The sequence below is a fragment of the Patiria miniata genome, unplaced genomic scaffold, assembly GCF_015706575.1.
Source record: "Patiria miniata isolate m_02_andy unplaced genomic scaffold, ASM1570657v1 HiC_scaffold_7, whole genome shotgun sequence".
NCBI classification, from domain to species: domain Eukaryota; kingdom Metazoa; phylum Echinodermata; class Asteroidea; order Valvatida; family Asterinidae; genus Patiria; species Patiria miniata.
This window is the reverse complement of record NW_024037074.1, coordinates 27,679,451-27,693,338: the sequence shown is the minus strand read 5'-3', so window position 1 is coordinate 27,693,338 and position 13,888 is coordinate 27,679,451. Positions and strand designations below refer to the sequence as shown.

Here is a 13,888-nt window from a genome sequence, read left to right as displayed (position 1 = left end):
ATTAGCAATGCTGTAAATATTGGAAATAGCAAATGGAGATCACTCAGGAAACGGTGTTTTTTTTATTAATAATAAACTTGACTCCTAATTGTTTCCAACAGGTGATAAACATTATAAATGCTGCGCAGGAAAATAGCCCCGGAACGGTCGCTCAGGCTTTGGACCGTGTCTTGGAAATTTTACGCACGTCGGAGTTATACAATCCTCAGCTGTCCGCACAGCAGGTCAAAGAAGACGATCAGATGACTTCAGATCTTGTGGGAGGGTTGATGACGGTAAGTTAAGTGTTTCAATCCTTAGGTTAAAGAACTTAGGGAGGTGCACAATGACCCCCTCAACCGTTACAAAAAGAGAGTTGGGAGAGACCATCGGGGGGATATTTGAATGTTTGTGGACGACGCCTAATGCTCACGCCAAGACACTGGAGGATTGTGCATATTCAGACAAAAGTAGTCGAGCGTACTTGGTACCATACATGCGCAAACCATTACACATGTACAGGGTTCCTTATGGAGTAGAAAACACAATGGAACATTAGACCCCATAAGGAAGTCTTTAGAAACCAATACACCCCATAAGGGAATCGCTATGGAGTTGGATATTTCAATAGGAACAAAGGAAATCAATAAAAGGGAAACAAAAGTCTTCCCCGGTCCTGGATCGTTCCGTCGTTCTTAGTCTATGGGCATGATGGCAGAATGTTATATTACAGGGACAAAGGGAAACGCAAAACATTGTCCTCGAGAGTATAGAAATTCACGAACTCTGTGTGCGCACACAGTGTGTTCGTCCCACTGGGGCTTCCTGAAAGTGTTCACAAAGTGCCCCATCTACTCTTCGTACGAAGAGTCCATAGTGTCCAGTCTAGAGGCAATTTAAATGATTGAATATTCAAATCTCAAATGTTCATTGAAAAAACATATTTTAGGTAAGGGTAGGACGTTGGGTTTAACAAAGCAATAACAAATACTATGGAAATTACATTTTAGAATTTAAGTGATTGTTTCCCAAAATGAATGGTGGTAATTCTTTTTATCCCCCTGGATGTTAAGCCAGACAGGGGGATATTGTGATCGCGTATTCCTTTGGTGTGCTCTTACATATTGGCACTTATGTGGTACCGGGAACAAAGGGCAACAATAGGGACAATGGTACCCGCAAGTCTGTCTTTAGAAATTGAAGTACCCCATAGCCATAATGCTATGGGTTTTGAGAATTCTATGGGGACAGAGGAGAACAAAAGAAAGGGATTAGGGTCGAACAAAAGCGGTACCCCATAAACCCCATATACTAAGTGTCTGTGTGTATGTGTGTATGATCTGATACACCGTGCCCTCTGGAGACGTGTGTACAATAGGGAACAAAAGATTGTATACGTCTCCACAGGGCAATTTCTATAGATGAATACGTCTCCACAAGATTTTCACGAAATAGATGTACGGATTTTACTCAAAAACTAGGAATTTCCAAGGTGGGTTGATCAGTCGCAAATGGAAGAGTTTTAGAAAAGGGATATTAAGTCGGAATTTCAGCCAAGGAAATTAATTTTGGATGAAATAAGGGCTTTTTGAAACTTCACTTTCAAACTCGAAAACTTTACTACAGGAGAACATAGAAATGTCTCCACAAGAATACAAATTTCAGTATGTGTGTGTGTATGTGCCATTTTGGTTAGGTTCACTGTATTAAGTTCAGTCATCAATCTCAACTAATCTTGATCTGTGGTTAGTGTTCATGGTACATGTATCTGATAAAGTCATTAGACTCGGGCAACAGGTCATGACCTCCAGGGTTACTCTACAGGCCGTGATTTATGTCCACTTCTTCCTCTAGTTCAGTCATGAATCTCAACCAAACTTAAAAATTGTCCTTACTAACTGCCTGTACATCATGTACATGTATACAATCTGCCAGCATGCCAGGGGGATCGCGCAAGTTTTACTTGCAGTATTTTCGGATAATTTTTTTGGAAAAGTTTTGGATAACTTTGACAATTTTCTCTGTAGCTTTGACAATGTCATTGTTTCTCCAGCAGGGTGGGTACAGTACCCGGAGAAGAATGTCTGGATCTGAGGTTGCATTGTCCAAAACCACCAGTAAGTTTAGCCTAACCACAACTACATGTACTTTCATTTTTCAGTTGTACCGGTATTGCCTCAATCCCTATCTGTTACTCCCTGTACCGCCTGAAACCACCCCAGCATTTTATGGCTTACAAATCAATCAAAGAATGCAAAGTAATATTATTACAAATATTGTCATCGTTTTCACAAAGTGACGAATCTGCCCCCACTTCAGCAAAAACCAATATCGACAGGCCACATTTTTCTTTTGTATTAACTTGCTGTATGTAAGAAGACACTGCCTGGTCCCAACATGTACTTACCTGTTCCATTTTCTGCGGCAGCATTCACCAATTATTCAACTTTTACTTGCGAAATTCAATATTTCACTATTTTGATTTTTGTTTTTAAATAAAAGGCTCAGCGCGTTATTCCCCAACTAGTCCGTCCTCACATATGACTCAGGTACCAGCGGAAGTCCAGAAGATTCTGGAAAGGGAGGCGGCGTGGGATTTCAACATCGAAGAACTGGAAAGAATAACACTGCACAGGTAATGCCCATGTCCGAGGAGCATTTCAGAGTTGCGCTAAACTACTATCGTAGGCACAGAGGAACAGTTGCAATTACCTTGAAACATGCCTTGATTTATCAAGAAAATCCTTGCTCAAAGTTTTTTTAATGTGTGTAAATTTTCCTCCTCTAGGCCTCTGATCTATCTGGGCTTGAAGGTCTTCAATCGTTTCAAGGTGTGTAGTTTCCTGGGCATCTCGGAGACGGTACTGCGCAACTGGCTGCAGGTGGTGGAGGCCAACTATCACAGTTCCAATCCGTACCACAACTCCACCCATGCGGCCGATGTCATGCAGGCCACCGCTTACTTCATCGGCAAAGAGAAACTCAAGGTACGAGGTTCAGTCTTCTCCATGGAGTAACGATTTATCAAGTGCCGATGGCTCTTTGCCTATAAAGTTAAAGGCATATTGCATTGATCCAAGAGTGACCTACTGGTGCTGAATCATTATCAAAAACCTTACTTGGATTAAAGATCTTACTGGTACTAAACACTCTGTGTAATTATTCCATTTGGCTTGCTGTCATTAAGAAGAAATCAAGAAATGTAAGTGATTTCCAACTATCAGTCAGTCGACTGATTTTTGGAAATAAAGAGCGCTATTGAGGAAATCGTGTTTCGTGATGAAAAGGTTGTGCATAGGTTTTCACCGTTTTCTCGAAAAGCGTAATATCCAGAAACTTCAATAGGTTAGGTGTTGAACATTCATCTTTGGATAATTGAATGGTGTTATTATCGGAAAGGATCTGAACGCATGAAAAGCAAGTGATCATAATGCCTTTAAAGGTACATAGGATCATGTGCTCTTTGTGCATTTTTTTTCATTTGACAAAATGTTTGAAGCAACAAAATTGCTGAAATTTAAGTACAGTGCATCACAACTATTGAAGTTTAGCTCAGTGGATACTAAACATTTGGAGAAAAGGAGAAAACATGTGCGTAATTTTTGAGTGTCCTAAATGGGTTCAGTTGGCAACGCACGTAAACAAGTGTGCCGCTTATAGTGCCTGCTGCGCATGCGTGGTTTGCTCAACATCTCATTCTCATATGGAGATCATATCAGTGGTTCTCAAGCAGCTGGTTGTAGTAGGTACGCACTGCGCGTGCTGTGCGTGCTGCGCACCTGTGGCACAGAGTCAAGCATCTCGCAACTGGTCTTAAACATTGCTGAGTGGTGTTTAAAAAGCGGCTTAAGACCACCCTTATGACGGGCTCTCAACCATTAGGAATGGGTGAAGTGTGTCAAGAAATTGATGAATTTAGCTCACAAATATGGCTAATTGTATTAATGTACATATTTGTTTTCCTTCAGAGTTGTTTTGAGCCTGCTGATGAGATAGCAGCATTAATCGCAGCTACATTACACGACATCGATCATCCGGGAAGAACCAACTCATTCCTCTGCAATGCTGCTAGTGATCTGGCGATACTCTACAATGACATGTAAGCATCATTGTAGTTAAAGTCCATTATAAGTCCTCACAAGCCATCACAAGCCAATCAAAAGTCCTCACAGGTCCATCACAAGTCCTCACTAGTCCATCACAAGTCCTCACACGTCCCTCATAAGTCCTTCACGAGTCCATCACAAGTCCATCACAAGTCCATCACAAGTCCATCACAGGTCCATCACATGTCCTTCACAAGTCCTCATGAGTCCTCCACAAGTCCATCACAAATCCATTACATCTCCATCACAAGTCCATCCCAAGTCCTCACAAGTCCATCCCAAGTTCATACCATGTCCATCCCAGGTTCTCACAAATCCATCACAAGTCCATCATAAAAAAAATATGGTCATGGTAGTTTGTCTTGTATATTTGTTGATAATTGCCATTTCTCACATTCCAGCGCTGTCCTGGAGAGTCATCATGCGGCTCTGGGGTTCCAACTCACGACCAGAGAAGATCGGTGTAACATCTTCAAGGAGTTGGATAGGTCGGTTTAGTTGCCTTGCCATTAAAGTTGTTGAGCCCTATCTTAGTTTTTATCTTGCTAGAAGCCTTTCATTAAAATAATAAGTGAAGTTGTTAATTAAAATAATAAATAAAATCAGCTTCTTCTGTTCGGTACACCAGTTCTCTGTTAATTGATCAGTTGTGCCGTTCATTCCAACACAGGGAGGATTACCGCGCTATGAGACACACCATCATCGACATGATTCTGGCTACAGAGATGACCAAACACTTTGAGCACCTGTCCAAGTTTGTCAACTGCTTCAACAAGCCAGCGTTGAGAGACGGCGAAGACACTCTGTCAATGGTAAGGACGACCATATAGACCTCTTGCAAAGGCAAATCTCGCATGAGGATCAGTCTCTGTTCCTCTGCGATGTGCATGAGGAGATAATTTCATTGTTACTGGATATGAATAACGAAATCAAGTCCTCACAAGTCCTTGCAAGTCCCCACAAGTCCTCACAAATCCCAACAAGTCTTCACATGTCCCCACAAGTCGTCACAGATCCCCACAAGTCTATACATGTCCCCACAAGTCCTCACACAAGTCCTCGCAAGTCCCCACAAGTCTTCACAAGTCCACACAAGCCCCCACAAGTCCCCACAAGCCCCCACAAGTCCTCACAAGTCCCCACAAGTATTCACATGTCCCCACAAGTCCTCACAGATCCCCACAAGTCTTCACATGTCCCCACAAGTCCTCACACAAGTCCTCGTAAGTCCCCACAAGTCTTCACAAGTCCCCAAAAGCCCCCACAAGTCCCCACAAGCCCCCACAAGTCCATCACAAGTCCCCACAAGTCCATGCAATTTAACTTACAATTGACACTATTACAATTCTGCTGCCAACTTAGAGAGTTCATCGAATCCTTCATAAGTTCATTCATTTTGAACAATGTAACCACTGGCTTTAAGTTGAGAAGCATTTGGGAAGGGGGGGGGGATTTCATTTATACACCATATCCATAAGTAATGTTGTTCTTGGATTTCACTATGTTCACAAAAATGAAAGGAGCAAAAGACACTTCTGAATTTATAAATTTCCATTGACACTGGAAAATTGGGGGATTCATAGCATCTCACCCTAAGTGTCGTATAATTATTTATTACGTCATTGTTTTAAAGAGAATAATTTCCCCACCCCATTTTAAAAGTCCTAGATCCCACTATGGACCAAATTTGTCTTCTGTTTTTGTAATTCGAAACCACAACAGCAAAGCACTGGCAGGAGTACTCCCGATTCGTCCAGTTTGGCCAACCCGGAGAATCGTGCCTTGATTCGACGGATGCTGATCAAGTGTGCCGACGTGTCCAACCCTACCAGGCCCCTCAACATGTGCATGGTCTGGGCACGCAGGATATCAGAGGAGTACTTTGCACAGGTAATAACCTTGTTTTGGATTATTCCAATACGAAGTAAAGAAAAAATGAAACAAAACAAAATACTACTAAAGTCAGTGGTTGGGGTTCACAATTTGGAATTCATCCTGCCAGCTAACTCTGTTGTTAAGACCTCTGTACTAGTAAGCAGGAGGTCATGGGTTCGAGTCCTACTTTAGTAACCCGGTTTAGGTTTTCTCACAATCTCTCTTGAGACAGTTCTGTGTATGTAATTCTTATGAAAATGTGTTGGAGAATAGAAAAATCTAATATCAAAAAAATATAATATACTTCATGTTTTCAATTGTGTGGCGTCGTAGCAGTTTCGGTCATGTGGTTTCTTTTAACTGGCCATGTGAGATTTGGTTAAAGCCTTTAAACATGTTAAAGGGAATGTACATCATTGGTTTTTGATGTAATTTTCAGAAATGAACTATTTGAGGGGTTAGTATATATAGATCAAATATTGTTACACAGACATTTTTGAAGTTTTGTGTTCGAAAAGGTTGGAAAAACCAAGAAAAACAAAAATGTTTAAGTAGTCTGGTTCCCTGACTCCACAAAAGATAAAATGGATCAATTTATAGATGATGGAAAATTGTAAGGCACGGGAACCAGTCTAGCTGGCCTGCACCCGTTCATGAAACATGTAACTAATAGCAAACAAAATTTGGACTGAAAAAATGGTTAATTTGGAGCAGTAGTTGAAAAATAGTTAGGTTTTTCCAACGCTGGTCGGCCGACCACCGTTGGAAATGTATACAAAAATACCATTTTCTTGAAAATGACTTCACACCAGGTGCCATAATTTTACAAAATGCTTGAGACTATCATTTACCAACATCCTAGTAAGGTATTTCGTAAAAACTTTAAAGTCTGCAGTAATTAAAATTTTTTTAATGGTTTATCCTTTTGCTTTGCAATCATCTAAAGCTTATCCAGATTGATCTCAAGTTTAGAATGTTCATTCATACAGTTATCTGAAAGTACCATTTCTGAAGTATATCCTGAAATGAAAAGTATGACATTACTATGTCCACAATAACCTATAACAACCCTTACCCTCCAGGGTATTCTGGCTAGACACCCTGCTAAACGCAGCAACACTTGTCAAAATGACAAGCCTGCTCAGAGTTCGTAACATCTATCAGGTCACAGATCTCCAGGCCAAAGTGCCTCAGAGTCTGATCACCGAATGCAGCAGGATGCACCTGTGGCATTGTTCAATAGGACTAGCTTTCGTTCTGTCAGAAATTGGCCGTTTATGCACTGGTGTTGATGGCTCAGTGCAGCAAGGTCGCACAAAGTTTTGCACCTGATGCTCTGTGTTGCATCTGTTAGAGTTAATGTTCTGACTTCTGAATTTCTATTTCAAATACAGTAGAACACCACTATAACCAACACGATGGGGTCCATAAAAAAAAATGTTTATAGTCATCAATCGTTATAGTGATTGTGCATTATATTAAAACCTACTATTTCGGAAGCCAAAGGGGATGTTCCCTATAGCCAACTGTTCCTTTTAGCGGTGTTTGTTATAGCGGCATTTCACTGTTTCCTCCTTTTCAACTGTTTTTTTTCTACTATCTAGACTGATGAAGAGAAGAAACGAAGTCTGCCAGTGGTCATGCCGGTCTTCGATAGGTTGAGTTGTAGCATTCCCAAGTCACAGATATCCTTCACTGAGTATTTCATCATGGACATGTTTGATGCATGGGATGGTAAGGAAATGATAATATTTGCTTGAATATATTTGAAAACACTCAACACACTTGTTTGTATGATTCTAAGATGTGATTTCGTATAGTTGATAGAATACAGACTGAGTCCGGACAGAGATGCCAATTTGGAAGGCTGAAAGGGAGTGGTGTCCCTTGCCTGTAGAGCAATAGGCTCCTAAGTTGGCGAAACAGCATAGGAATTGGTCATGGAAAGCCCTAGTTTTGTCCTGGAAAAGCCATGAAATGTCATTTTAAGGGTTTTGGCTCATTGCTTATGCCTTCAAAGGTCATCAATTCCTATTGACCCTAACTCCCTAGCGTCTTTTACTAGGAACTGGACCAAGTCCATCAAAATCCATCAATCACTGTGCGTCCAATACAAAACTGTACATGACATAACGTAATCCACCACTGACACACTGGTTGACATTCATGGACTTGCTACACATGGCTTTTATCACAATAGCAGTACAGGAAGCTAGGCAATTCGATCGGATACCCCTTGCACTGCTTCAGGCCATTAAACCAAATCCATCATACTCCATTAATATTTAGTCATGCCAGGCCTTCTGGACCAAGTCCCCCAAAATCCACCAAAATGGGGGATGGATTTAGATGGAGTTGGCGTAGTTAGGGTTATTAGAAGTTGTGGACTTAAGAGGATTTTGATGAATGAGGGAGTTTGGAGTTGAAAGTAATATACAACATTTGCTTTTGCTGCAACTTTCGGAAATTGATGGACTTGGGGGTTAGTATTTTATAGCAAATATTGTTTCACTGACCTGGTTAAAGCTTTGTGTTCGTGGATGCCGGGAAAAAAACGTGAGAAAACGCTGTTCGTATAGTCTGGTTCCCTAACCTGATGCTTCAGACGAAACGGAAGAATTCAGGGAATTGTTGGTCAGGTAACCAGACTAGCTGGCTTGCGCCCATTCACGAATATGTAACCGATTGCAAACAGAATGCGGAGTAAATTCTGGCAATTGGATGCAGTATTTGACCATCGTTGGAAAATGATACAAAATTCCGCTTTTCTTGAAAATGACAGCATACCAGGCGCAACAATTTCACAATATGTGATGCGATCAAGCTAAATGAGTCGTTTGTCGCGAATTTTTATGTGGAGATACAGGCCAAAATAGGGCCACTTCATCACATCACTTCATCACATCTCTTGGTGTAACGACTTCCATAATTTATGAACTAAAGATGGTATCAGCATGCGGTTTTCACAGCAGTAATGCTGAGATTGTGCTCTTTTGAAATCTGTAATAACTTTTTTTTTACCAGGGTCGACAGACAACTCATGTAGCTTGATCGCATCACATATGCTTGAGACTATCATTCAATACAGTCGAGTAAGATATTTCATAATAATTTGGTAGATTTGTTTTTTAATGTTTGCAAATGCACATTACCTTTCAATCCACTGGTTCTCAAATGGGAATGTGTTTTTTCTTCTGCAGCGTTCATTGACTGTCCAGAGGTGATGGAGAACCTCCGCACCAACTACAAATATTGGACAAACGAAGAAGAAAAAGAGCGAAGGTTAAAAGACGGCAGGGATTGAGGGAAAGTATTTATGGCGTAGGCTTCGGCGACGCCAACGTTTTTTGGGAATCGATTTTGATTCAGTCATGATTCTATTCAGAATCTCCGCCTCATTTCCCCAGAAACAATGGGGAAAAGCTCTATACATTCCACTATTATTAATTAGTTCTTGTGAACTGGATGCTAAGAGATGTTATTGCTCTTTTAAAACATACAATTTTTACTGCCTAAAATATTCAGCGAAGTTACCTTTTTCACAGATGAAACTAGTACTCTGTGATGAAACATTCGAGATATTTAAAAGCTCTACTACTTTCACCCTGTGTGGGACAGGTTTTTCAACCCATTAGTAACTTGCATTACATTTTATCTTCAAGTAAACTTGAATCCTCGATCCTGATTGGTCGATCAATGGCAACAAACCGTGCACATTATCCCGTGTAGCATGGTCCATACTGCACCCCGCATATCACACTATACCAAGATGCACGCGCCATTCCTGCTGCACGCACGTGCAATAGGATAAGCGCTGAAAACTTCATTAGGGTGTGCGTGTTCCACCTTTAGTGTGCGTCAAGTTTGCTTGAAGATAAATTTGTTATCCCACTCGCGCTCGGTGAACACGAACAATTTAGTGTGTCTTGCATCCCATTTGCGGGACACAGACGCACTACATTATCCTGTGCTCCACTCGTGCTCACGGGAAAACCATATAGTGGCTTCTGGGTGCTACAGGAAGTAATAGGCAGGGCGGTTTCGGGTGTTACAGTGACTAAAGGGTTAATAAGAATGGCTACTACCAAAAATGGCGCAACGGGGTCTGAGTTTTTGGGTCCAACAAGGATCAAACAAGTATTATTACATCAAAGCAAAGTGTATTGTATTAACTGAAACGTGCAGCGTAGTCGCTTCATATGGAATTTAAGACAGAAAAGTCTTATAAGCACTGGGCGATTCATGATGTTTGAGTGGAGAGGGGGGGGGGGGGGATGGGGGAGTTTGGAAAATTATAAAATACTGCACCAGTACTTAAATTGTGGGGCATTAAAGAGCTTCACTTTTGTGTTAGTTCAGAGGTAGGACACGTGTATCTACATGTATATATGCACACCACGAACAAAGGTAATGCACAGATGTAACTCTTGTAAAATGTTATTTAAAAAAATGTACAAAAAATGAATAATTTTAAATTCACAACAACTCATGGATGAGGGTAGGGGGAATAAATCTCCCTCTTAAATTATCGGCCACTGTATTCCCAGGGCGAAAACTTTTGCTGTGATGTCGTAACTTTGCGTTTACGTTCGCATTTGCTTTCGCGCCGAGTATGAACCGGGCCTTATATCACAACTTTTTTCCTCAGCTGCCTTTGCAGCAAACATGCCAACAAACAGTGACTAGCTTCACTTTCTTCATCGATATGGGCTCCGAGCGCTAACAAGAGAGGGCATTTGACCACTTTGGAGAGCCCTGTGGACGGGACACACTGTGCGTGCGTACTGGTTCGCGCGCATATAGCGGGACGTACGTGCGACTAATGTTATTCTGAATGTGCACAAAGCAATCCGGATCGTAAGTATGACGTCATTTCAGGTTAACCATGCTTAATGCACACGGTGTAGCATGGAACCAACGGAACCAGAAGTAGTGCGAAGTGGTGTGTCTAGCCAATGTGCACTTGTAATCAGTGATGCGTGCACGTGTACGACGCAGTCACTAAGGGCCCTGTCACACTTCTGCGTATCCTAATTCCTTATGAGTTGCACATTGACATTTTTTTCATACGCAGTCGTACGCACAATACGCACCTCATATGCATCTCTATCGTTTTGTGTAGGTTTTATGTACGCAGATATACGCATGGTACGGCCCAGTACGCAGGATAGTTTTGGGCATGCACAAAACTACGCTGCGTACGCTGTTGCGCAGGTCATAAGTTATAAATACGCAGCGCATCGGTCCCGCATCGGTCGAGTGCGTTACGAGTACGCTATGTGTTCGTGACGCACCCCATCAGCATATGAGCCGCCTGTATGGGACGTATACATAGCGCACTTGCAGTGCAGATGCAACGCACGCTGAACGGCGAGCGGCAGAAATGCGGCGGGAATACGCTCAGAAGTGCGTCAAGCATGCGGTCGGCATAAGTCAGGTGCGTCCGGAATACGCTCGGCATGCGCACTGCATACTGACCTATTCGCAGCCCAAAAAATAATGTTGTGCACTGCATACGCAACTCATACTCATCTCATACGCAATGGATGCGCTGAATTCGTTACTTGTACGCTAGATGTGCGTCGCACATAAGTCAAAGTGATCAAAACATTTCGACGTTAATTGAGCGTACGGCTGCGTATGCAAAATTTTTGATAAGGAACTCATAAGGAATTAGGATACGCAAAGGTGTGACAGGGGCTTTACGAACCGGATAGGGAACAGGCATTGCAGTCACTGTGTGGACCTCTTAACAAAAGATGTCCACACAGTGCAGGTACTGAAGATGTTGTCTGGACTTGCCCACGTCCACACAAGGTTTCCCCCTCTCTGACGAATAGTGTTAGAGGAATTTTCGGGTTAGGGTTATCTGTCTCAAAATGAAGAGGAACACATGAGGAAATCATGATCAAAAACTCAGGTCGAAAGTGTGTTCATCATGGTGCGAGTAAAACAATTTTTTCTCTGGTTTTCCTAAACTAAACGAAAACAAAGGCATGTCCTCACTAGGTACGTGTATGTAACGTAAACATGAGTGTCATCGGCAATGCGTTCTAATGTCGCTCCCAGTGGTCTCCCCAACTCTCCCAATTTTACCGTTGAGATGGGATACTTGTGCACGCGGAGCCCCCATTATGAACGAAACACCGAAAAATAAAAGCAAATAAGGGCACATGTACATGTACATATTGTAAAAAAGAAAAACCTAAAAATTGTTGGTTTTTTTTGGTGGTAAATGTGCTGTCCAATTTTACGTCTGTGTCCAATTCGATGTGTTAAATTATTTGCATAATTTTAAATTGTGTGTAAGGAAATACCTGATGTTTAAAAGAAGCAGTGGAGATGTTCCTTTTTTTTCAGTAGTTATATACGTCATAACAATTCTGCCGTAAAATTTTTGATCATTTTCTTGTAATTCATTACCATTCTGGTGGTATTTTTCTTGTGACACAATTTTTGTCAACATTTTCTTGTGGTGTTGTTCCTGAAGTAATCTTTCTGTTGAATAATTATGTGGTAATTTTGCCGACTTTATTGAAGTACTGCGACTATATGCAGATATTCCTGCACTTAGGTAGTACTTTTGTCACAATCTTTTTGATGCATATTCATGATTGAAAAATTGTTGTGGTCGTAGCAGGAATCGTATTAAACTTTTTTACAACATGAACAATGTATTGAAAATAAAAACAACATTCCAAAATTTTTCAGAGAGGCGCATATTTTTTTAAAATATAGTCTAAGGCCTGAGAAAATTATTGTATTTATTTAAATTTGTCTATTTTAGGATAGCATTCATCCGGCACAAGTTTATAACATGAACAACTCTTTTGTTTTAATTTCTCCGCAAATTGTAGCCGATTCGTCTATTTTTGTATGATTGTAATTGTTGGAAGTGAATACTGTTTTGTGTATTCCTTTTTCTTATTTCTTGGATGTAGATTTCCCGTTTTTGTTTCACTTGGCACTCCATACTTGGTGCTTTATGAGTGTCTGTTGTGAAAAGTGAATCAAACTTTTGGCTGATCAACAGAAATTTAATTCTGGAGTATAAAAGTGGTATTAGTTTTTGCTAATATTATTGCAGTCTAAAATGGATATCACTACAGTTTGAGGCAATACACTTTGTTTGAAAACTAAAGGTGTGTAGAAAGTTCTTAATCCAGAAAAAAATGAATCAGTTGCTATGGTTTCTTATTTAAAAAATACATACGGTTCCCCCACCCCCTCCTTTTTTGAAGGTATTTTCCAAAGTAGAAAACAAGTTTTTATTGAAAATATAGCAGGATATTTTTGTTACTTTAAATGGAATTTTTAACCAGCATTTTTTTTTCACTTAGGCTTCCAAAATAAATGAACAAATGTTTGTCGTTAATTGTATGAATGCAGGAGTAGTTTTGGAGGTGGTAAAGTGTTTCATATAAAGCCTGTGGCTTTTACCGATTGCCAGTATTAGTGTCAAGTGGCAGATCAATGACATGGCACTGCTTAGCAGTTAGCAGAAAAGTTGCTTACTATAGCAAGAAATTGTGCAACCTATTTCATGGCGTGGATGCGCTGACGGTGGCGCGCGCATGGAGATTTCTATTGTTTCATCACAGATTTAAGAAATTTTTTCCGCTTAAGGTAAGCGTGCCAATATGTGCACACTGCTTGCGGTCCTCATGAAAAAGACAGAGGCTGGGTTAGCAGAAAATCGTGTGCTTAGCAGCGCCGTGAAATTGGGCCCAGTGCAGAATTTTTGAGTATTGTTAATTGTAAGAGTTTACTGCACATCGCTGCAACAAAAACAAAACTGCTTGCAGCCTATGGTTTTAGGGAGCAGAAGTTGTAACTCAAGAGTAGAATCGGGGATGTTTGTTTTTGCAGACACTTACTAGCAAGTGAAACCTGCAGTCACGAAATATATTAATAACTGTAAAGTTTAT

The 13,888-nt window shown here is 40.9% G+C and overlaps 1 protein-coding gene across 4 annotated transcripts in view; it reads left to right on the top strand.

Moving 5' to 3' along the window:
- The window catches only part of LOC119746046 (high affinity cAMP-specific and IBMX-insensitive 3',5'-cyclic phosphodiesterase 8B-like), a 29,746-nt gene extending 18,694 nt beyond the window's left edge, over positions 1-11,052 (top strand). For 3 of the 4 annotated variants that reach the window (XM_038222810.1, XM_038222806.1, XM_038222807.1), the window contains exons 11-20: positions 102-275; positions 2,033-2,096; positions 2,482-2,614; positions 2,768-2,966; positions 3,948-4,078; positions 4,487-4,573; positions 4,756-4,897; positions 5,808-5,975; positions 7,565-7,694; positions 9,161-11,052. In XM_038222810.1, coding sequence (XP_038078738.1) covers positions 102-275; positions 2,033-2,096; positions 2,482-2,614; positions 2,768-2,966; positions 3,948-4,078; positions 4,487-4,573; positions 4,756-4,897; positions 5,808-5,975; positions 7,565-7,694; positions 9,161-9,264 — 1,332 coding nt within the window. In that variant the 3' untranslated portion in view covers positions 9,265-11,052. The remainder of the gene's footprint in view (positions 1-101; positions 276-2,032; positions 2,097-2,481; positions 2,615-2,767; positions 2,967-3,947; positions 4,079-4,486; positions 4,574-4,755; positions 4,898-5,807; positions 5,976-7,564; positions 7,695-9,160) is intronic. The other variant, XM_038222808.1, reaches the window with a different exon arrangement.
- Positions 11,053-13,888: the final 2,836 nt, after the last annotated feature.